Here is a 23,609-nt window from a genome sequence, read left to right as displayed (position 1 = left end):
TGTCCAGCAGGCTAAGATAAAAGGTAGGGAGGAGGGACTTGGGGGAGGGGCGTTGGAAATGCGATAGGCCCCCAAGTCCCTCCTCCCTACCTTTTATCTTAGCCTGCTGGACACACTTTCCTCATTCCTGAAGAAGGGCTTATGCCTGAAACGTCGATTCTCCTGTTCCCTGGATGCTGCCTGACCTGCTGCGCTGTTCCAGCAACACATTTTCAGCTCTGATCTCCAGCATCTGCAGACCTCACTTTCTCCTTAAATCTATCAATGTGCCTCACTCTCAGAATCTGTTGCTTCTGCTGCTCCACTTCTAATATTATCCAGAAAAAAAGAGTGAAATGAAGTACTTCCCAAACTTTTCCAAATTTGACCCCAATTTAATGTGATGAGAGAGTTGTTGACCAACCACAACAGTTAATACTGCTCAAAAATGTGAATACCCACCTGTTTATAGACTGTAGCAGTTGGCTGTTAAGAACAGACAACTAAGTTGCACCAGGAGAGAGTGAGGACTGCAGATGCTGAAGAGTCAGAGTCGAAAAAGGGTGGTGCTGGAAAAGCACAGCAGGTCAGGCAGCATCCGAGGAGCAGGCGAATCAACATTTGGGCATCACCTTCAGGACGCTTCAGCCTGAGGCAGGTGCCCAAAATGTCGACTCTTCTGCACCTCGGATGCTGCCTGACCTGCTGTGCTTTTCCAGGACCACCCTTTACAGTTATGTTGCACCATCCTATAGAAATAATAACACAGACATTTAATGGTCCTGCAATCTGTCAAAACTCAGTTGAAGCCTCATTTCTGCTGTTATGGCTCAAAGCACACAACACTAAAATCATAATCCACAGTCTAGGAATTACTGGTATACTCTTTTCAAGGTCTTTTCCAAGGATTTAGTGCTTCTGAATTCTTGAGGATGTAACTTTAGTTATTGTGGACCTCAAAATATTTCCAAAACGAATTGCAACAAAAACTGTAGTCCAACTCCAGAAGCCTCAATCGCAGTAATTTGGGTCACTCTGCCCATAATATTTTGACTATTCATTCAGAATTTGCCATGAATCCAGAGTAGTTGCATCCTCTGATGTTAGGTAAGAGAGGCTTCAGCAGATCAAAATCAAATATTTTTCAGTTGCTTGAAGACATTTATGATGACATTCATGTGAAAATCAAAAGGATGTAACATGTAAAATTTTCATGTGAAAAGAAATGATGCAATGGGGCTCTTTAGCTGTTCCTGTGCCAAAAATGATGCAGAGGTTCTGGGCCAATGATCCATTATCCTTGCGTGTGTCTGGTAAATTAAAGCTATTTGCTCCAGGGAGCTATTAGTAATCAATCTTGCAGGAGTCATTGTGTATTAAAGTACTATCCATCCACACACCATGAATAGTACGAACTGACTAAACTATTGGAAATGGAAATTGACCAGCAGATTTTAAGTAATAGCATCTCAATTTGAAAATTGTGTGAATCATTGAGTTCTTTTCCATCCAGAGAGTATTTTCCTTGCTCAATTAACGTCAAAATAGAGGCAAAGATCTGATTTTAATATTAGACAGTGCTCAGCCAGGTTGGGGTTAAAGCAGATGGCAACCCCTTCTGATCGCAGTCTGAGACCCAGCAATTTCAACTCCCAAATGTCATTAGTTGCCCACTTAGAGCCAGTGGGAGTTACAGGCAGGAGTTGAATGTTGGAATTGGTTTGTTTTGGTGTGTGAGGGGAAAGAGGAAAAATAAGATGAAACTGAATGATGGATACTCCTTGAGTGCATTCTTGGAATTCTATAAACATTATAACCCAGAAATAGACCGTTCAGCCCAATTGGTCTGCCCCAATGTTAATGCTCCAACTCCTTCATTATACTTAATTTCGTAGAAATTTAACGCAGCTTCTTATTCCCTTGTCCTTCATATAATTATCTAGCTTCCCCATAAAGGCAACTATGCTGTATGCCTCAGCTATGCCTTAGCAAGTCTACTTCTGATCATTCTCTGGGTGAAGGATTTTCTGTGAATTATTCATTAGATTGCAATTTTTGAGAAGATGTGTACCTCAGGTTAAAGTTGTAAGTTTGCTTGCTGAGCTGGTAGATCTGTTCTCAGACGTTTCGTCACCATGCTTGGTAACATCATCAGAGAGCCTCCGTTGAAGCGCTGGTGTTCTGTCCCACTTTCTCTTTGTGTGTCTTGGTCTGTTGTGGTGGGTGATATCATTTTCAGAGATGTTATCACCCACATGATGTTATCTAGCATGGTGACAAAACGTCTGAGAACAAATCTACAAGCTCAGTGAGCAAAATTACAACCTGATTCATTGGATTCTTTGTTTATTGGATGTAGGTTTGCTCGCTGAGCAGGAAGGTTCATTTCCAGACATTTTGTCACCCTACTAGGTAACATCTTCAGTGGGCCTCCAGGTGAAGCACTGCTGATAATTCCTGCTTTCTATTTATATGTTTGGGTTTCTTTGGGTTGGTGATGTCATTTCCTGTTTTGATGTCATTTCCTGTGATGATGCCATTTCCTGTTCTTTTTCTCATGGGTGGTAGATGGGGTCTAACTTGATGTGTTTGTTGATAGAGTTCCGGTTGAAATGCCTTGCTTCTTGGAATTCTCGTGCATGTCTCTGTTTGGCTTGTCCTAGGATGGATGTGTTGTCCCAGTCAAAGTGGTGTCCTTTCTACATCCAGAATCTCAACCTGAACTACAAATCTTCTCATCTTTGTTTATTATTTATTTATGAACTTCTAAAACATTTTGTCAAAACTGTTCGAATTCCCATTATAGTTACTACACCTAACGCAACTTTCCTGTTCAGCATACTGCCTAGTTATACAGTTCTCACCTCTCATATTTATACAGACAAGCATCTGTATTAGCCTAATGCTACTAACTGTTGCAGTTTCTACTGAAGTCAATTGCTGAGGCATTGCTTATAACATAGTGAGTATGGCTATGTATTTCAGTTAGTGGTGAATCAAACTTGTTTTATGACAGATGTATGTATATGCCATAACTCAGAATCATTGAGTGGGATTTTGTGTTCAAAGTATTGTTCATATCCATTAGCTGCAAACCTACAATGAATATTTTTTAGGAGCCCTATATTATTTCAGAGCAACTTACTGAGGCAGCATTGGGCCTCTTGTTGAATAGCACCAAGCCCTGTTTTACTGGGAGCAGTACTTCACGGGGATCTTCAGCAGGGATCAATGTAGTTCTGGGTGAGCTAGGGATACTAGGGGTGAGGTGGGCTGTTAAGGCCGCAGTTGGTCTCCAGGCAGGAAGGCCTCCTTCCATCCTTCCCTATTGGAGCTTGATCAGAAGAGTTGAGAAAGCAATGGAATCTCTATTCTATACCTTCCTGCCTGATCAAATCCCCTCGAGCTAACAACTGCCCTGCGATTCATGTGAGCACTTTAAAGATGTATGTGACTGCTGTTAAAGAGGCAAATCTGGATAAAGGCAAAATTAGCAGTTTAATGACACAACTGTGCTCTAGACTTGAAATTATCCGTGAGTAATCTCATCAGGGATGTGGCAGTAATTGCTGAAAAAAACGCTTATTGCTATGAAACATCATAGAAACATGCTAATTAGAAGAAACAACTGCTGTTGTTAATTTTTCAGTTTACTTTTATTTTTCGATTATGACTTGTTTGTTTATTTGTAATGTGCTTTTGCAGTATTCCATGGGAACATTGATATCTGTTATGTTTAGAATTATGTTTGACCAGGGACACATTTGCAATTGCTTGAGGCAAGTATGAAACATAAAAGAAGAAGTAGAAACCCTCAAAAGTCTAAAATTCTAATTCGTCCTTCTAATAACCAACTGAATTTTGAGTGTTCCGTGTATCTTACTCTTACTAATCTGAACGGCAGCTTTAGAATATTTAAACCAGAAAATTTTAAAACAACCTATCACGTATGCAGTAGCAAAAATGTATTTTCTTGGTAATGTTAAATATACATGCATGACATTGATTGCTTTACACAAAAGAATTAATTTCCACAAAAGTCAGTGAAAAGTGATAGTTATTGAGAGTAATAGAAAATCTCAGCACCCTAGCAGAAATTACGAATTCCTCAATGACCGTTGGAAACACAGAAAAGTTTTTAGTTATTTATTGATAGCTGCAGGACTATGAAAAACAAAAACTTATAGAAATAAATTAATCAAAGATATTAAAAATTAATATAACGTTATGCAGTTTATATGATATTAACATACTGTTGATAATCTTCAAATGAGTATAATGCACATAGCTTAGAATTATGACATTCAGTATTATTTTATACATAATGCAACACATTTTTATCTTATATTCTGAAGCTAACAGAAATTGGCCAAAAGAACTGTGGATGCTGAAAATCTCAGCAGCTCTGGCAACATTTGTGGAGAGAAATTAGAGTTAACGTTTCAGGACCAGTGACCCTTAACCCGAAATGTTAATTCTGATTTCTCTACACAGATACTACCAGGCAGGTTGAGATTTTCTAGCAATTTCTGTTTTTATTTCAGAAATTAATATCTCTTAGTTCCAGTAGTATAAGATACATATAGTTATAGTGGAGAGAGTTATATCAAATTTTCAGTGTGACAAGACCTTGCGCAAAATCTGTTTCTACGCTACATCGTTAGTTTTACATGCATAACTATTGGCCCAGATTTTGCAGTCAGCAGCCAAATGACAGAACTTACAATTGATCTGGATATATAGAGATATTTCTGATATGGATTTTACCATTTTGTTTAATTGTGATGTCAAGATTAGGGGATGTTCATGCATCCAGCAACAGGTCATTAAATAAGCTAAATTGCTAATAACAACAGCAAACCAAGAAATAACACACACCTTTTATTATTTATTGAGCATTTTACGGGAAATAACAATTGAAAAGTGTACTTGTGAAAATGTTAGAAGCTGGCAAATAAAAATTTATATTATAAGTCAAGGGACATTGTATCATAATGTAGAACTTTGATATTCCATAATTATGAAATCACTTTTCAATGCCAGAATCATTGTTCAGCTGCAGAAAGCTGCTTAGTATTCTATTGACAACCAAGTCAAATGCCATTTAATGAGGTATAACATTTTGGTTTTTATAGTGGTAACTAAATTGTAAGAGGGAAGTTCACCTGAGTTCAAATGACTGCTGAGGATTTTTTTCTGTGGAGTCTTAACTGTGCACGCTGTGAAGCAACAGTGCCTCACTGTCAGAAACTAATGAATTTCCTATTTTGTTTGCACATGTACAGTCCCAGACATTGCTGTCATTTTCACAATTGTACTGATGTTGAATACTAACAGTCTCATTGACATGACAGTTGCAAAATCTGGGCCATAAAATTCGAAGTAAATGGAAAATATTTTTGAAATAGTTCATGTCTCATATTTTCATCACCAGATGCAAAATTTGTATTTCTATTACATAGTCAGGTTTTAATATTAGAAGTGATACAGCAGTTTATTTTGTTAATTACTGATGTATCTTGTTAGTGGTCTGAAATTTAAGTTTTCATTACTTTAATCATTCTATACCGTAAGTTTAAAGAAGTATTCAAGATATCATCTAACAGTGCCTTAGACAGTTTGTAAAATGCATTCCATTTCAGATTTTTGTTTCAGAAGTGTTGTTGATGCAACAAAACAATGGCTAACTCTCTGATTGGAGCCTTCTCTCCACTTTAAAATAAACTACACAGAGAATGTGACATTTTTCTTCCAGCCCCAGAATAATCCACCTAGCTGTGCACTCATCACAGGCTTATGTTAGGAATTGAAACCAAATTTTTTAAAAATCGAATAGCAAAAAGCTGAAATTATGAGCAGGCATTGTCTTAATTAGTTTTTAATATTTTGTCAGAAATCCGGTTTAAGTATCTAGATTTGGCCTTCCAATACTCAATTCAATTTTTAATAGGTTTTGAGACAATCCCTAAATAAATTTGCAGATTATAAGGATCTATGTACAGTAGTTCAAATAACTTTTATTTCTTCTCGGAACAGGTTACTAAATTATTGGGTATAGTTTCAGCTTCGATGGGTTCACCTGGTAACAGATTGGCTGCCTGTTTTAAACATTGTAGTTGTCAGAGAAGAAAATCGAGTGAGATGTCAAGCGACCAGTTTATCCTGTATTGCTCAAGTTTCTTGCTTACCAAACTCGAAAGTTCCACCCATCTGTGGGAGATTTTGAAGTCTTCCATCTGATTGCCTTCCAGCCTATTCCCACCAATGATGTGGCTGGCCTTCTCAACCTTACAGGCGATCCAACCACGCAAGGCGCTTTTAATTTGCATCCAATAATGCACACAGCTTGCCATTTTAGGACCATCATGAGCAAAGCTTCCACCATGCATATCCTGTTCCATGTCAGCTGCTGTCCAGCCTAAGTGGAGCCGGCAAATATGTTTTATCTTTTCCGGTCAAGAGGAGCTGAAGTGCATGTCTGGTAGTTCAAATCTGCTCCTCGGATGCTGCCTGACCTGCTGTACTTTTCCAGCACCACACTCTCAACTCTAATCTCCAGCATCTGCAATCCTTACTTTCACCTGGTTCCAATCTTATGTCTTTTATATTGAAATTTCCAATAGGAATGACTGATGGCCATTACGTTACATTACATTACCCCTTAGTAAAAGGTTAAATTAAAATGCCTGGAAAGAGATGGTGAGTTTAGGTTGATTATTGCGTTAGCTGTTAAAGTATATAGTGGTATATAAAGCATATACTGCATTATGTAATAAACTTTTCTCAGTTAGATTGACTTGCAATAATCATGCATGTAAGTACATATAAAGATATTTTAAAATGCAAATCATGTACCCTCCAGTGGAAGCTATTAGTCATTGCAATGGCTTTATTTATTCATATTGTCTATTTAGACATTTCACACAACATCATTTTTCTTCTGTGGTACATTAGGATTGTTAACCAAATATAAAATTGGAAATTAAAGCTAAACTGTAGTGCTAGAGCTAAAACCTTATTTATGAGGAAACCATGTACGTGGTTAATTATTCTGTAGAATTGCTGGAAGGTGTAGGAGACCATTTTTTGCCGCTGTAAGTAACATTGGTTGAATCTAATATACTTGATAATGATCTTGCTGGTTATTTCCAGAAACTGTTGCAATAGTTATCAATACTTTATCTTCTCTTCAATAAAAATGGCATTATAATCTGAAACAACAAACATGTCAGATTATTAACATATTTGATATAGTTTGACATGCATAACCCCTTAGAAAAATGTATTATAATTATACCATCCATATATCACTATTTAAAAACCAGTGTAAAATGGTATACTATTCACAGGATTAGTGGTACCCATTATAAATTCATTTACTTGCAGAGAACAGAGGTTTCTTTTCTCATAAAATGACTTGATAACATTTCAAGGTGGAGGTTGTCAGTTTATAGTTTTTAGGATAAGATTATAAGACATAAGAACAGAAGTAGGCCATTCAGCCCATCAATGGCTTTGCCATTTATTGGAATCATGGTTGATATTTTCATCCTTTTACCTGTATCATTGATTCCCTTTCCGATTAAAATTCTATTTATCTCAACATTGAATATATTTAATGATCCAGCCTTTAAAGCATTCTGCAGTATATTATTCCATGGATTCCATGGATTCAGTCCCTCTGAGAGAAGATACTCCTTCTCACTTTTGTCTTAAAAAGGTGACCTCTTACGCTGAGATTATGTCCTCTGGTCCTCGACTCTCCCATAGGGGGAAACAACATTTTTGCATGTGCCTGTCAAATCCCTTAAGTATCTTGTATGTTTCAATAAGGTCACCTCCCATTCTTCTAAACTCCATAAGTAAAGGCCCAACCTACTCAATCTCTCGGTAAAACGGATGATTTATGATATCATGATCTCTCTTTTCAATTTATCAATATTCATATAGAAACAAATTGAGAAGTGTGAAGTGTTTGAGGTTTCGGTTATTATGTCTTAATGGTCTATCTGATCGGCAAGATTATAAGGTTGTAGGATGATCAGGTTTTTTTTTAAGAACATCTGTGTGTATGTGTTCTATTTCCTTGTCAGGAGTTCCACACTAGGTTCCACACAGGAACATCATAGGGTGGCGGATGTAGTAGAGGAAACGTGTTTGGTAAGATATCATAAGAAATCTCACTGGGCCTCATGGCAAGAATCCCTCCAAATGTACTTAGCCAAAAAAAATTACATTTAGCCCGTAAGAGAAATGGTCATGGCATTATCATTGTATCATAGATGTGACTTGATTATGTACAGACCTGAGACTCCATATTACAGGAAATTGTTTGCAACATGTCGTACTACTGAGAGCAGCTGCTCAGTTTAAATCTGATTTAATTGAGCATGGATTCTGGTGAGCTTGTGACTATAATCTGTGTACGTAATAGCTAGTTGTAGTAAATGTCTATTGGATTCTTCAATATCAGCATGTCGACATCTAGTTTCTTATATTACAGGCAATGACATCAAATTACTTCCATACTTACTCCTTCTGACATGCACCTCTGATTTCTTGGTTTATTTACACCGAGCCTGACACAACAATTACTCTCAGGGCCAAATAAACTACTCTTAAAATTTTTCTGCCCATTACTGTTCCCTCCACAATGCTTTTCAAAGATCACATTTCTTTATGGCTTTAACCCAACCATTATACCACTTTTTCCATTTTGCCTATCTCTTCTAAAAGTTGAGTTCCCTGAAATATTAAGTTCCCAATTTACTCATACTGAAACAAGTGTCCCACTAATGGTCATTAGCTGAATAAGATGTCTTTTTGAGTTGTTGTAATTATCAAAGGAGTGGATATTACAATTCTGTACAGTATAATTTCTAAAGGTTGAAAGCGCTGAATAAAATAATACTTTTTTTGCTTTTCAATGATGCTGTAACACATTAGTTATTCTATTTTGACAAAGCTTTCTTTAAAATTTCCTAAAAATTCGAAATGAACACAAGTGTCCATGTTTAGACATGCTGGTTGTACTTTAGGGCAGCATAGTGGCTCAGGGGTTAGCACTGCAGCCTTACAGTGCCAGGGACTCAGGTTTGATTCCAGCCACAGGTGACTACCTGTGTAGAGTTTGTACATTTTCCCCATGTCTGCATGGGTTTTCTCTCATAGCAAGTTAAGTGGATTAGCCATGCTAAATTGCCCACAGTGTCAGGGTATGTGGTTTAATCATGGGAAATACAGGGATGGGGTCGGCTTGAGGGTGATGTTCTTCAGAGGAGTGGTGTGGATTCAGATGGCCTGCTTCCACGTTGTAGGGATTCTATTCTATGGTTTAATAGAAATAAAATTTAGGAAAAGGACTTACAAAAAAAATGAAATTGAATTTGATTTTTGTCATTCTGATTTTTATATTGTAAATGTGTCTCCCTGATCTGATACAAATTGATTACACTGTGGCAATCCACTGTACTTCTTTTATTTAAAAGCATCATTCTGAAAGTCTAGTAGCAATCTTTTTATTAAAACCTGATCATTTGTTCTGTTTGATGCAGGTATGGTGACATGGTACCAAAGACCATTGCTGGGAAGATTTTTGGTTCTATCTGCTCTTTGAGTGGTGTGTTGGTTATTGCCTTACCTGTCCCTGTGATTGTCTCAAACTTCAGCCGTATCTACCATCAAAACCAACGGGCAGATAAACGCAAGGCACAGAAGGTATTTGTGCTTTTATTCAGAATACATGTGAATAACAGCTGACACACATATATGACATGTTTAGGCTCACTCTTGTTTGTACTGGTTACGTACTCAAATATTTCTTTCCTTATGAGGATATCATAAACTGTTAAACTACTTAACTCCTAGCAGCAAAAGTGCCTCATCATTTTTTCTTTTGAGTTCAACTATGTTGAGAAGTTTGTGCTTGCAATTGCAATATCTCTAGAAACATGTTTATCAACAAGAGAAGTAACTCCATTTAACCAAATGAAAGGAGCCTGTGAATATAATTTCAATATTTTCATTTCTTTTTAGACTGTTATCCCTGAGAAGATAAAAGGGGAAGCAGTGATGTAATGCTAATAGCACTGAACATATATTCCACAACCTCAGTCTCATGTTATAAGGACATGAGCTTAAATCCCACCATTGCACATAGTGAAATCCAATTTGCTAAAAGAAAACTGGAATTAAAAGCTAGTGATGGCAATGTGACTATTGTCAAGGGTTGTAACACCCATTTGACTCACTAATTTCCTTCAGGAATGGAAATATGTCATTCTTACCCAGTCTGGCCTACATGTGACTTCAGATCCATATTAGATTCGATTAGATTCCCTACAGTGTGGAAACAGGCCCTTCAGCCCAACAAGTCCACACTGACCCTCCGAAGAGCAAACCACCCAGACCCATTCCCCTACATTCACCCCTGACTAATGCACCTAACACTGTGTATCAATGTAGCATGGCCAATTCACCTGACCTGCACATCTTTGGACTGTTGGAGGAAACCGGACCACCCGGAGGAAACCCACGCAGACACAGAGAATGTGCAAACTCCACACAGACAGTCACCCAAGGTTGGAATCGAACCTGGGTCCCTGGCGCTGTGAGGCAGCAATGCTAACCACTGAGCCACCATGCCGTCCTGGGCATTTACTGATGGACAATAAATACAGTCGAGAGTGTGGTACTGGAAAAGCACAGCAGGTCAGGCAGCATCCAAGGAGCAGGAAAATCGACGTTTCACACTTTTGTCTGGAATGTTAATTTTCCTGCTCCTTGGATGCTGCCTGACCTGCTGTGCTTTTCCAGCACCTCACTCTTGACCCCAAATATAGGAAAGAAGGGCTTATGCCCGAAACGTCGATTCTCCTGTTCCTTGGATGCTGCCTGACCTGCTGCGCTTTTCCAGCAACACATTTTCAGCTCTGATCTCCAGCATCTGCAGCCCTCACTTTCTCCCCAAATATAGGAATGCCAATTTAATCCTTTTAAGTATTTAAAGCCTTTTAAATCTTTGGAAGGAATAAATCATCCATCATTTAATTCTCCAATTTCAGAAAGAGGACCTTCAGCTCCTGCCAGCCATAAAATCAACAGTAGTAATTTAGCGACTCATTGCCCATCCCATGTAATGGTTCTGTCAAGTATAATTGGGAACTCCAGCTTAATATTTAATGCTGAATAATAGTATCAGAGGTTCCTGCCTTGTTTTATCATCCATCCCTTACAGCTGTTTCAGGTTATTGTACTATTCCTGGGCAAAAATCTGGTAATGTGATGGTCACTGCCAGTAAAACTGAACCAGAAGTCCCAATTTCCCATAGCACAGATAGCTTCCCATGTTGAAACTAACTAATACCCTCATTCAGGCTAAATTTCTGAAATATTGAGTGACCAAAACATAAAACAGATTTTAAGAAGTGTCACAAAGATGGAGAGAAAGGTGAATAGGTCACTAGAGCTTAACCTTAACAATAGTAAGCAAAGGAAGCTGAAATGTACAAGAGGTCAGAGTTAGAAGAAAGCAGAGGTCAGAGGAATTTGACTTTAGGATAAACAGAAGTTTTTGGATGGTGCATAACAAGAATACAGTAAGAAGAATATTGGAATTGTTGTGTACAAAAGTAAGAAAATTGTATATGAGGAATTCAACAGCAGGTGTGTTAAGACAGGAGCTGAGGCAGGGTGATATTTTGGAGGTGGATGTCTGTAATCTTTGTGATGGGTAGCTTTGTTCATGATCAAATGGGATGCAAAGGTCACTTGAGTCAAACTGAAGCAAAGGCTAAGAGGGGGAATCAGTGGCTCTGCTATGGTGTTTCTGTGGTAGGGCCCACAGGTAATGTTTTGGCCACATAAATGTTTAATTGGAGTAAATTTCAGATCATTCAGAACTTGATGCCACACAACCATTCTGAAAATGCAAATGCCAAAGTGAGGTCAAAAGAGATATGGCACTCCATAACTGTAATGTTAAAAGAAAACTTAGTTTCTCTTGTTGTTATTATGATAATTACATTCAATTAATGTACTCTGGTTACCAGCTGATTGATTATTGGAAACCTACAGCCCTATTTGCCTTATCAAAGCCTTTTAAGATTCCTAACATGGCCTAACGATAAAAGCCTACGTGTCTCTAGCCTCCCCTGATATATGTAGTCTGTCATCCTTTATATCATCTTAATAAATTCCTTCTATACTGTTACTAAGTCATTAATGTTCTTGCTAAAGTAGGGCATCTAAAACTGAACATGACAATCCAGCTATCCTTTTATGTGAATCAGTGCCATTTATGAAGTGTGTTTGGTTAGTCATGGCTAAGGTATGATATGCAGATCTGACTCCTACTTTACAGAAAGAATCTGATGACATCAGTGAGGTTACAGAGGAGTTTTTCGAAGAATGGGTTAAGAATAGAGAATTTAGCTATGAACAAAGACTGGATAAGTTTTCTGGAGAATTAATTGAGCATTCAGAGCACTCACTCACTGAGCAATCGACAAAATATCTGTTTGATCTGTACTTTCAATGTTTTACTTTAATAATTTATAGAAAGATTTGAGGACATAGGTTAAAAATGAAATGTTTAGATATAACCTTCATCAGAACGATCGTGATCATGCTGGTAAACCAACCATCGATTACATGGTTCTCAAATTGCAGCAATTCAAATAGGTGAATGGCTTGGATATATATATTTGGGGTGGCACGGTGGCACAGTAGTTAGCACTGTTGCATCACAGAGCCAGGGACCCGGGTTCAATTCCTGCCTCGGGCAACTGTCTGTGTGGAGTTTGCACGTTCTCCCCATGTCTGCATGAGTTTCCTCCGGGTGCTCTGATTTCCTCCCACAGTCCAAAGATGTGCAGGTTAGGTGAATTGGCCATGCTAAATTGCCCGTAGTGTTAGATGAAAGGGGAATTGGTTTGGGTGGGTTGCTCTTCGGAGGGTCGGTGTGGACTTGTTGGGCCAAAGGGCCTGTTTCCACACTGTAAATAATTTAAATCTAATAACTCTACCTCCTTTCCGATCCTTATCAACCAGCTGTGTCTTTCTAGAACTTTCTGCTTTTATGTCGGATTTATAGGTTTCATGATTTTCTTTTTAACCATGTGATAAAATAAGTTACTTATACATAATTTGTTTCCTTTTTTAATATCTGACCAGAATGATGAGATTAAATTCTCCCCTTTATGTGCTGTACGAATCCTATAAGAAGTAAATTAAGACAGTTTAAGATAAACTGCTTTTAACAGCTTTTGGAACTGGTTGATGTTCTTATTCTTGGGGGGGATGGGGGTTGAAATCTGATCTTTGTAGGTTGGGAACCTTTTTATAATTTTAATAAAGCCTAAAAATTGCTTGAATACTAACCTTGATCCATCACCTGGAATTCGGAGCCAAGCAAAGCATTCAATGTATTAACTTGGCAAAATCCTTTATTCTGATTGATAGCAAACAACAGTTAATGTGTAATTTTTAAAATAATAATTATTTATGTATTGATAACTTGATTTCTTTTATAGACAGCATGTTTATAGACATCTTGTTGGAGATGACTGAGCCACTTGTGTCTATGTAGGCTCTCTGAAAGAGCAACTAATCTAGTCTCACTCTTCTATCTTCACTGTAAGCCTGCAAATGGTCTTACTTCAGATAATTATCCAGTTATCTTTTGGGGACCTCAATTAAAACTGATTCCACTGCATTCTTAGGCAAAGCAGCCAGATCCTAACTACTCGCTGAGTGAAGAGTTATCCTCATTTCACTGATGCTTCTTTGCCAATTGCCTTTAATCAGCGTTCTCTTTTACTCAACCCTGCCACCAATGGCACCAGTTTCTCCCTATCTATTCTCTCCAGACTGTTTATAGTTTTTGAAATTCTCTATTAAATCTCCTCTTAATTTTCTTTCTCCAAGCAGAACAATTCCAGTTTCTCTAATCTATCTACAAACTGAAGTTCCTCATCCTTAGAATCATTAGCATAAATCTGTTTTGCACCTTCGCTAATGCCTTCACATTGTTTCCTAAAGTGTGCTACTTGAATATGGATATAATACCCAGCTGACACTAAACTAAGGTTTTATACAGACTTATTATAACGTCCTTGCTTTTGTATTCTCTGCTTCCATTTATAAAAACCAGGATCACATATGCTCTAACTGGTTTACCAACCTGTCCTGTGATTGTCAGTGATTTATATACATAAATCTTCAGGTTTGATCCTACATTATCTTTAGAATTGTACCTTTCAGGTTGTATTGCCTCTTCTCAATCTTTCTAGCAAAATCAATCACTTCACACTTTGTGCATTAAATTTCATCTGCCACTTGTCCTCCCACCCTATCGGTCCATTTGATGTTCGTCATTTTCATAGAATCATACAGTACACAAGAGGCCCTTTAGCCCATCAAGTCTGTACTGCCAAAACTTTGCTAAACCTACACGAATTCCACTTTCCACATTAGGTCCATACCCTTAAATGTTACGACATTTCAAGTACTCATCAAAATACTTTTTAAAGGCTTGATGTTACCCGCCTCAACTACCCTCCCTTGCAGTACATTCCAGACCATCACCACTTTCTGGGTGAAAAATATTTTCCTCAAATCTCCTCCAAAATCTTCCACTTTAACAGTGTGCCCCCTTATTACTGTTATTCCAACACAGGGGAACAGCTGCTTTCCAGCCATCCTGTCCTTGCCCCCATAATCTTATACACCTTATCTAATCTTCCCCCAACCTTCTCTGTTGTAAAGGGAACAACTCCATGCTTATCCACCCTTCTTCAGAATAAAACATTCCATCCCAGGCAACATCCTGGTAAATCTCCTCTACCTCCCATGCAATTACATCCTTCCTATAGTGCAGTAACGAGACCTGCACACACCATTCCAGCTGTAGCCTAGCCAAAGTTCTGTACTATACCAGAATAATCTCCCTGCTCTTTAACCTATCTTCTTCAAAGTTCACAATACTTTATGTTTGTGTCATCTGTACATGTTGAAATTGTGCCAAATACATTGAAGTCTAGCTCATTACTGAACATCACGAAAAGGAGTGCTCTTAACACTGGCCCTGGAAAATGCAACTAAATGTTTTCCACCAATCCAAAAAGTAATTGTTCACCATTATTCTGTTTTCTGTCATTCAGCCAACTTTGTATCCATACTGCCAGTTTCACTTTTATTTATGAACTTCAGCTTTGCTAACAAACCTGTTTATGACATGTTAGCAAGTGCCTTTGGGAAATCCAACCACATGATCCTCATCAAACTCCTTTCATCTCATCAAAAAAACCCAAGCAAGTTAGTAATTATTTCAGTATTCCTTTATCCAGATATACTCATCTATTAGATTTGCTCATTTCACCTCTAATAAATGAAACTGTCAATGATTTACTTTGCTGGTCTCTCACAGGCTGGACAAACCACCCTTATTCAAATCACCATATTATATTTAATTATTCAGGGAAAAATGATTACTTGTAAAAATACTCAGAAATGTTCTCAGGAGTCTTGCGTCATGAGCCTGAGGGGTACTTTGTGGACATGCCTGAAGGTTCAAGAATTGAGATCCACCATTCTCATGTGTTACAATCTCTGGGGAGGAGCATTAAACTAAAATAATGACATTTACCAAATCCCAAATGAAGAAATTACCAATAAGATTTCACTTTTTGTAATTACAACCAATGCAAATTAAAGATGAATTAAAATGCAAAAGTAATTTTAAATAAAAAGAAAATGTTCATTTTAAATGGTTGATACAATAGAAATATGACTTTGGGTACTACAGATAACTGCATGACATACCACTCATATGCGACACCATGCGCAATTGCAAAGTTCTGTAATTTGGCTATAGTACACTCAATAGTCCTGCCTTTGAGTCTTATTCATTGGCGGCCATATTCCTTCTAACGTATGGTTATCACTAGCAAGGTTCACATCTATAAGTTCTGTTTCACTCAGGCCACGGCAGTTCTAGTGGTAAAGTTTTCCACAATTTCTTTTCAACTGACCAATCAACAATATTCAGTTCACAATCTAGCCCTTTGATACCAATTCTGTGCTTTTCCTTATGCCTGAGGCATTCACATGACTTTTAGAATTCAGTCCTTTTCAATTCCGTTGTATTTAGCTTCCCCAAGAGTTTTTGGAAAGGAGTTTTTTCTAGAGAGGATCCAGTTTGCTCTTTGACACACTATGATTTTATTACTATGTCCTGCCGCAGTATTTGTTTATGCATCTGTGTGCTGATTGCCTTCCACCTCCAGCTCTTCCTTCTACCTTCAGATTTCTTCCCTCTCTGCAGTTTTCCTTAATGCATTCCAGCCTTTGCTCTTAATTTCCTTCCTGTTGGCACTGATTCTAGGCGCGTCAGATCACTTGGATTAAAATCTCTTATTATCCAAGAAAATTACAACTGATCCCTTTACATTTGATGCAAACTCTTGAAAGTCATTTCCAAACATTCTTAAAAGCAATTCGATTTTAAATTCATTTTAAAGAAATTACAAATTACAAGTTCTATTTCTGGGTCAAATATTCTAACAAATGCCCAACTGAGCGGGCGCTGTGTTGTTAGAAGTGCTGTCTTTCATTAAAAGGAGGCCCAACCAAATAGATTTCATAGCGTTACTCTGAACATCAGTGGAGGAGTTATCCCTCGTACCCTTGCTAATATTTATTTCTGAATCAACATTACTGAAACGGCATCAGATGATTGTCATGTTGCTGTCTGTGGGAGATTGCAAAGTTGTTCCCCTTTCATAATGGGATTTCATAACAACTTGCATCTAAGCGACTAATGTAGCAAAATCTTACAACTAGCAGTATACAGACCCAATTTGTTTTTTAATTGGGTCGGTTTTCTTGTCTTTTCCTGATAACAAAAAAACCTCTGATTTCTTTGATAAGCCATACTTATAACAAGGACTTTGGAGGAGCAAGCTCACTCCTCCCAGCTCCACATTTAGGTAAGGTAGTTACTTCCTTTGTTTACTGACATTGAGTAGGACTGATTGCCCTGAGTGCCATCTCCTCTGGTGTTAGTTTATTCACAGTAAATGTATGTTGTGGATGGGACATCAGACAAGTGTATGATCTCTGAAAACTATTCCAGCCTTAAATCTTCTGACATCTTGGCATTCCTTTAGCTGTCTGGGGCTGAGATTGTTAAATTTTCTCCCTAAGTTTCTCTGCCTTTCTAACTTTCTTTCCTCATTTAAGATGTTCTTTCAAACCAACATCTGTGGCAAGTCTTGGTTTACCCTATATAGCTCAGTGGTGAATGTCGTTTGATGATGCTTCTGTGAAGCAGCTTGGGATGTTTTAAATAAGTAAAGATTTTATATCGATGTAAACTGTTGTTGTGCAATTAAAACAGAAAGTGCTGGAGAACCTCAACAGGTTGAGCAGCATTTGTAGAAGGAGAAACAGATTTAACATTTTCATGTGACTCTTCAGAACTGAGAGGAGCTGGAAAATGATTGTTTTCTGCTGTTAACAGAGGAGAAGGAGGAGCAAGTGGAATGGACTGTGAGAGTGCCCAGAGCAAAAGACAAATGGTAACTAATGATGGGAAAGGAGACATAGAGATGTAAAATGGTTGTACATTAGGTTGTACAAAAGGAGGTAATGGGTCAATGTTGCTGAAAGTAAGTCAACACGATATGTTTGTGTTTGTGAGACTTTGTACAGAGAGTGAAAAAAAGCACAGAGACATGGTCTGAAGTTGTGAAATTCTGAAAGTATTGAGTCCTAAAGGCTGCAAAGTGCCTAAGCAGAAAGATTGGGGTCATTCCTAAAGATAGAGCAGAGGTGTTCCAAGGCTATCACCCAGTATGTGTTTGGTCTTGTCAATGAATACACAACCGCATTGTGAACAGTAAATGTAGTAAACTAGATTGAAAGAAATACAAGTAAAGTACTACTTTATCTTGAGGACTTGGACAGTGAGTAGGGCTCAAGTCATAGTGTCATAGAGATGTACAGCACAGAAACAGACCCTTCGGTCCAACTCGTCCATGCCAACCAAATATCCCACCTTAACTAGTTCCATTTGTCAGCACTTTATCCTTTTCCCTCCAAACCCTTACTATTCATATACCCATCCAGATGCCTTTTAAATGTTGGAATTGTACCAGTCTCCACCACTTCTTCTGACAGCTCATTCCATACATGCACCACCCTCTGCGTGAAAACGTTGACTCTTACTTCCCTTTTGAATTTTTCCCCTCTCACCCTAAACCTATGACCTCTAGTTCTGGGCTCCCCTACCCAAGGGAAAGGACCTCGTCTATTTATCCTATTCATACCCTCTAAAAGGTCACCCCTCAGACTCCGACACTCCAGGGAAAACAGCCTCAGCTTATTCAGTCTCTGCCTATAGTGCAAATTCTCCAACCCTGGCAACATGCTTGTAAATCTTTTCTGAACCCTTTCAAGTTTCATAACATCCTTCCAATAAGAAGAAGACCAAAATTGCACACAATATTCCAAACGTGGCCTAACCAATGTCCTGTACAGCTACAACATGACCCACCTCCTATACGCAACGCTCTGACCAATAAAAGAAAGCATACCAAACGCCTTCTTCACTATCCTATCTACCTGCAACTCTGCTTTCAAGGAACTATGAACCTGTACTCCAAGGTCTCTTTGTTCAACAACACTCCCTAGGACCTTACCATTAAGTGTATAAGTCCTTCTCTGATTTGCCTTTCCAAAATGCAGCACCTCACATTCATCTACATTAAACTCCGTCTGCCACTCCTCAGCCCATTGACCCATCTGACCAAGATTCTGATGTACTCTGAGATAATCTTCTTCACTATCCACTACACCTTCAATTTTGGTGGCATCTGCAAACTTACTAACTAAACCTCCTATGTTCACATCCAAGTCATTTATATAAATGACAAAAAGCAGTGGACCCAGCACTAATTGTTGTGGTACTCCACTGGTCACTGGCCTCCAATCTGAAAAGCAACAGGTAGATTGGTAAATATTACACCTTCTGCAATTGAATGAGAACATGCCGTTGGAGAGTGAGGAAGTGTTAGAATTGCACACAAGGAACAGTCCATGTAGAATGCTAACAATGGAGGAGAGGGGGTGATGTGCTTAGCATGGTATCCTGTTGGAAATCATCCTCTGAATGCAGTGACTAGTGATGTGGAATGTGAGGAAAAAGGAAGCACTATCATTGTTCTGGGGAGGTGGGGCAGGGAAGGGTTGAGAGCACAAGTGCAGAAGATGGGTTGGACACATTTGAGAGTCCTGGCAAGATGGAATCTGTAGTTGAGGATAAAAGTCATGTCAGAGACAACCTGGTGGAAGGTGACAATGTATGAATAGATGTGATGGAGAGAGAGAAACAGAAATAATGGAATGGAATCCTTATGGGCAGCTGGGTGTGAGGAGGTGTGGTTGAGATAACAGTGGAAGTCAGCGATTGGCAGTGGATATGGGGACAATCTATCCTAAAAAATGGAAACAGAGAAGTCAATGAAAGGACGTGAATATTCAGAGATAGACCAGATGAAGGTGAAAGAAGGGTGGAAGTTGGAAGCAAAATTGATTGATATTTCTGATACCAGATGAATGCAGGAAGCAGGAAGGATCCTGCAGTTGTTATGTAATTCTGGAATGGGAGGGACATTATTTTTCTTCCATATGCACTGAACAAATTGTGCACTACAGGACTGCATTCCTGTTGGACTGCTCCCATTCATCGGCTACTGTTTCTGTGGAACATCTGAGCAAACTCTCGAGAAAAGCATAAACAGCATTCATGCTGTGAAGTTAGAGTAGATGATCAGAACAGTCAAATTCAGCTTCTCATTCTTAATTTTCAGAAAGCAATTTAAAATATTTATTTCACCATTTCTGAGTAACCTCAGAAAAATTCCTTTCCAAATTATACCGATGAAAATGTACAACATTTTCACACTCCAAAAACCCCATCTTGTATCAGCGTAACATCCAAATCACATTGAGCATTCTCACAGATTTGATCATTTGTCTGTAATTTCAGTTTCCCTATGAATGTTTCTCATTCTACAGTAAAATGAAACAAAATATTAAAAATTAAGCATTCTCAAAAGGCTCTTATGAATCATGCCAGTAGGTGTGAGGTGGTGGAATTTGGTCATAAAATACAACAAGCTGAGTGCTACAGACTATTGCTAACATAATAAATGTAAGACATTTAAAACACTGCAAAAGATGTCTCTTTACAAAGCAACGTGCAACAAATATTCTAAATTTATGGACAACTGTTTGAATGCCAGCTTACTTCTAAAATCTGTACTATATCGCTTTAGGATCACAGGCGTACATTTCATCTACCCCTAGGGAAAACCTGACCTCTACACATTCACTGATTGCAAAATGTACAATCAACACAAGTGTGACATAATGAGGCATTTTTCTCCCTTCACATAGGGGTCAGGTTCACAGCACATTTTGCAATATACTGTGATGGAGTGTGTGAGGAATGTGGGAATACAATCAGACCAATATTGGAGATAATGTATTAGTATGGATTGAGGATTGGTTGACATACAGAAGATAGAGATTTGAGATTAATGGGTGTTTTTAAGGTTGAAAAGCTGTAACTAGTGGAGTGTCACAAAGTGTTTAGGGCCTCATTATTTACTATCTACATTCATGACTTGGAAGAGGGGACCGAGTGTAATGTAACCAATTTTGTTGAAGATACAATAATAAATGGGAGGGCATGTTTTGATGAGGCCAAAAGCAAGGGGATATAGATAGGCTGAGAGTGGGCAAAAACTTGGCAAATGGGATTTAATACAAGAAGGTTTGAAGTCATGTACTTTTGTAGAATCAAAAGGCAGACTTTTATTGCAATGGAGAAAGAGACTCCAAAGAAGTGCAATGCAGAGGGATTTGGGTGTTCTTGCATGAAACACAAAATGTTAGCATGTAGGTGCAGTAAGTCAATGAGAAGGCAAATGGAATTTTGATCTATATCGCTAGAGGGTTGGAGTTCAATTAAAAATAGAGAAATTTTGTTACAAACATATAGGGTATTGGCAAAAATATGTTTGGAATTCTGTGTACAGTAAGAAAGCAAATACAGGCATTGGAGGCAAAAGAGATTCAGCAGGCTGATTCATGGAACAAAGGAGCTTGCCTTATCAACGTAGCTAACAGGATAGGCCTTTATTCATTGGAGTTTCAAAGGAAGAGAGGCAATCCTATTGAGACATACAAGATTCTGACTCTTGACAGCTAAATGGTGAGATGTTTCCACTAGTGGAGGTAACTTGAACTAGGCGACATAGTTATAGAATAAGGGGACATTCAGTTAAAACTTAGATGTGAAGGAATTTCTCCCAGAGAAATTCTCCATCCCAGAGACTTGTGGAGGTTAGATCACTGAAATTAATTAGAGAGCAGGTGGACAACTTCTTGAAATGTCAAGGAAATTGACAGCTATGCTGAACTGGCACAAAAGAGGAATTGCAGCCTGGGGCAGATCAGCCATGATCTTGTTTAATTGTGGAGCAAGCTTGATAAACCAAATGGCCTACTTCTGTTCCTATTTCTTATGTTCTTATGGATCAATAAGACGACTTGCTGAGTTGGAGAAAGTGAGGACTGCAGATGCTGGAGATCAGAGTCAAGAGTGTGGTGCTGGAAAAGCACAGCAGGTCAGGCAGTATCTGAGGAGCAGGAGAATCAATATTTTGGCATAAGCCCTTCATCAGGAACCTGTTGAGTTGATTCTTTTGAAACCCAGCCAGACATTCATAATTAAATAGCTTTCATGACAAGAACATCTGGCTTCACGGGGTGGGCACACAACTGTTTCCATTTCAAAGCAATGTGCCTACTAATTAATGGAATGGGGGGAGGGCAGTTACAGTTTTTCTACCTTCAGAAGCTGGATTTTTGTCTAAAGAAACAGCCAGATTTGTCAGTCCAATTTAATCTAATCACAAAAACATCAAATGAGAACTTTAATTTACTATTTTATTGCACTATTATTTTCTCCATTGCAGAAGTACTGTAATAGACAGATCCCTGCAATGAATCACTGCACTGAAGTTACGTCGACATGGCAACATTGCACCAAATAATGACACTTAAAGGTGTCAAGGCACATTTTACTCAACTGTTCTGAATGTTCCCAGATCCTCAGGAGATTTGCGGTTTTTCTCACAAAACTTAAACTTAACATGATTGCAAAGAGATTCCAAATTGCTGCACCACCAGAGGAAAAAATGTTTGCAGGAAGAAATCCAATCCCCCCAGTCCCAACCACATCCCATTAAATATGGCTTCAGTGAAGACTCAAGTCTATCTTGTACATTAGGCATTCCCAATCTGCCACTAAAGCCAAAGAAAAATGGTATGGTTTGGGAAAATGCAGGAAACTTGGATTTCCTTTAAGAAAAATCACAGTGTAGCTATTCTATACTGAAATGCTCGTCTGCACTTGGACAAAAACCCAATCCCGAGTTTTTTTTTCTAATTTGGAAACAGGTGGTTTGACGTTGTATAGCAGTAAAATAATGAATTTTTAAACGAATATTAGACATTCCAGATACTAAAAAAAAAGTTCATCCACACTTGCTGCGAGTTGTTTTCAGAATCTACTTTCACTTGAATTTACACTAACTGCTGTGGAATCACATTCGTCCTGATGTGACCTTTAAAGCAAAAAAAAACTTCAGGATGAACTAGAATAGAGTGAACTAGACTTCTTTTGTTATATTTCATCGTGAGTATTAGGATATTGCTGAAACCAATCAATGTAATAAATCATCAAGAAAATAAGGAAATAGTAACAATAAATCATAGGTTACATCTCAGCCAGAAAATTGTGAATAATTCTTGGCATGACATGTAAGGAAAGATATGAAAGAGTAGTAAAAGGGTACCAAATAGATTTATCCAGATGTTACTGAGGAAAGGAGAGGTTGGAAAGTTTAGGGCTGTCCTTCATTAAGCATTATCTTAGATGATGAACTAATAGTGATTTTCAAGATGATGCAGTCTTTGATAAAGCAGACAGGATAAAACTATTCTCTCTCGCAAATAGATCAATAACTAGACATAATAAATTCAAAATCATTGGCTACAGATCTAAAAGGAAGATGATGGTGCTCTCTTTTCACCTGGAGTTGTCAGGATCTGGCACACTATCTAATAAGGTGGGGAAAGTTGATTCCGTTGATAATTTTAAATGAGAGTTGGGCAGTAACTTGAAGATGAGGATCTTATAGACTTTTGGAGGGATTACACATATTGTTCTTTGAAAGAGCTAGTGTAAACAGGATAGATACATTGGCCTTCTCGTATCTTGTAAGTGTCTATGATGGTTGTGTTCAAGCTCAAGTAGTCTTGCATTGCTTCGTCAATGTTTTACAATAGTAGTAGTTTATACAAATACTATGAATTTCCTCAACAATTTTCAGTTATTTGACAAGTGCAACCCAATGATATTGTTTTCATCTGATACGATTTATGATGAAACATGATCACAGATTTCTACCATCACTCAGTATTTTAACTGTTTTTTGTGACATTTTCACAGGAGGAGCAGAAGCCGAGAGCTAGTTAATAAAGCTAAGTGTGTGATT

At 38.2% G+C, this 23,609-nt stretch overlaps 1 protein-coding gene across 2 annotated transcripts in view; it reads left to right on the top strand.

The window, feature by feature from the left end:
- kcnd2 (potassium voltage-gated channel, Shal-related subfamily, member 2) overlaps nucleotides 1-23,609 on the top strand; it is a 497,597-nt gene that overhangs the window by 447,389 nt on the left and 26,599 nt on the right. For both annotated transcript variants that reach the window (XM_043709602.2, XM_043709603.2), the window contains exon 3: nucleotides 9,534-9,696. In XM_043709602.2, coding sequence (XP_043565537.1) covers nucleotides 9,534-9,696 — 163 coding nt within the window. The remainder of the gene's footprint in view (nucleotides 1-9,533; nucleotides 9,697-23,609) is intronic.

The sequence above is a fragment of the Chiloscyllium plagiosum genome, unplaced genomic scaffold (assembly GCF_037043375.1).
Source record: "Chiloscyllium plagiosum isolate Xiang-an unplaced genomic scaffold, Cpla_swu_hap1 HiC_scaffold_19, whole genome shotgun sequence".
In the NCBI taxonomy this organism is placed as follows: domain Eukaryota; kingdom Metazoa; phylum Chordata; class Chondrichthyes; order Orectolobiformes; family Hemiscylliidae; genus Chiloscyllium; species Chiloscyllium plagiosum.
Note: the sequence above shows the minus strand (reverse complement) of the source record. Positions and strands in the feature narration are given on the sequence as shown.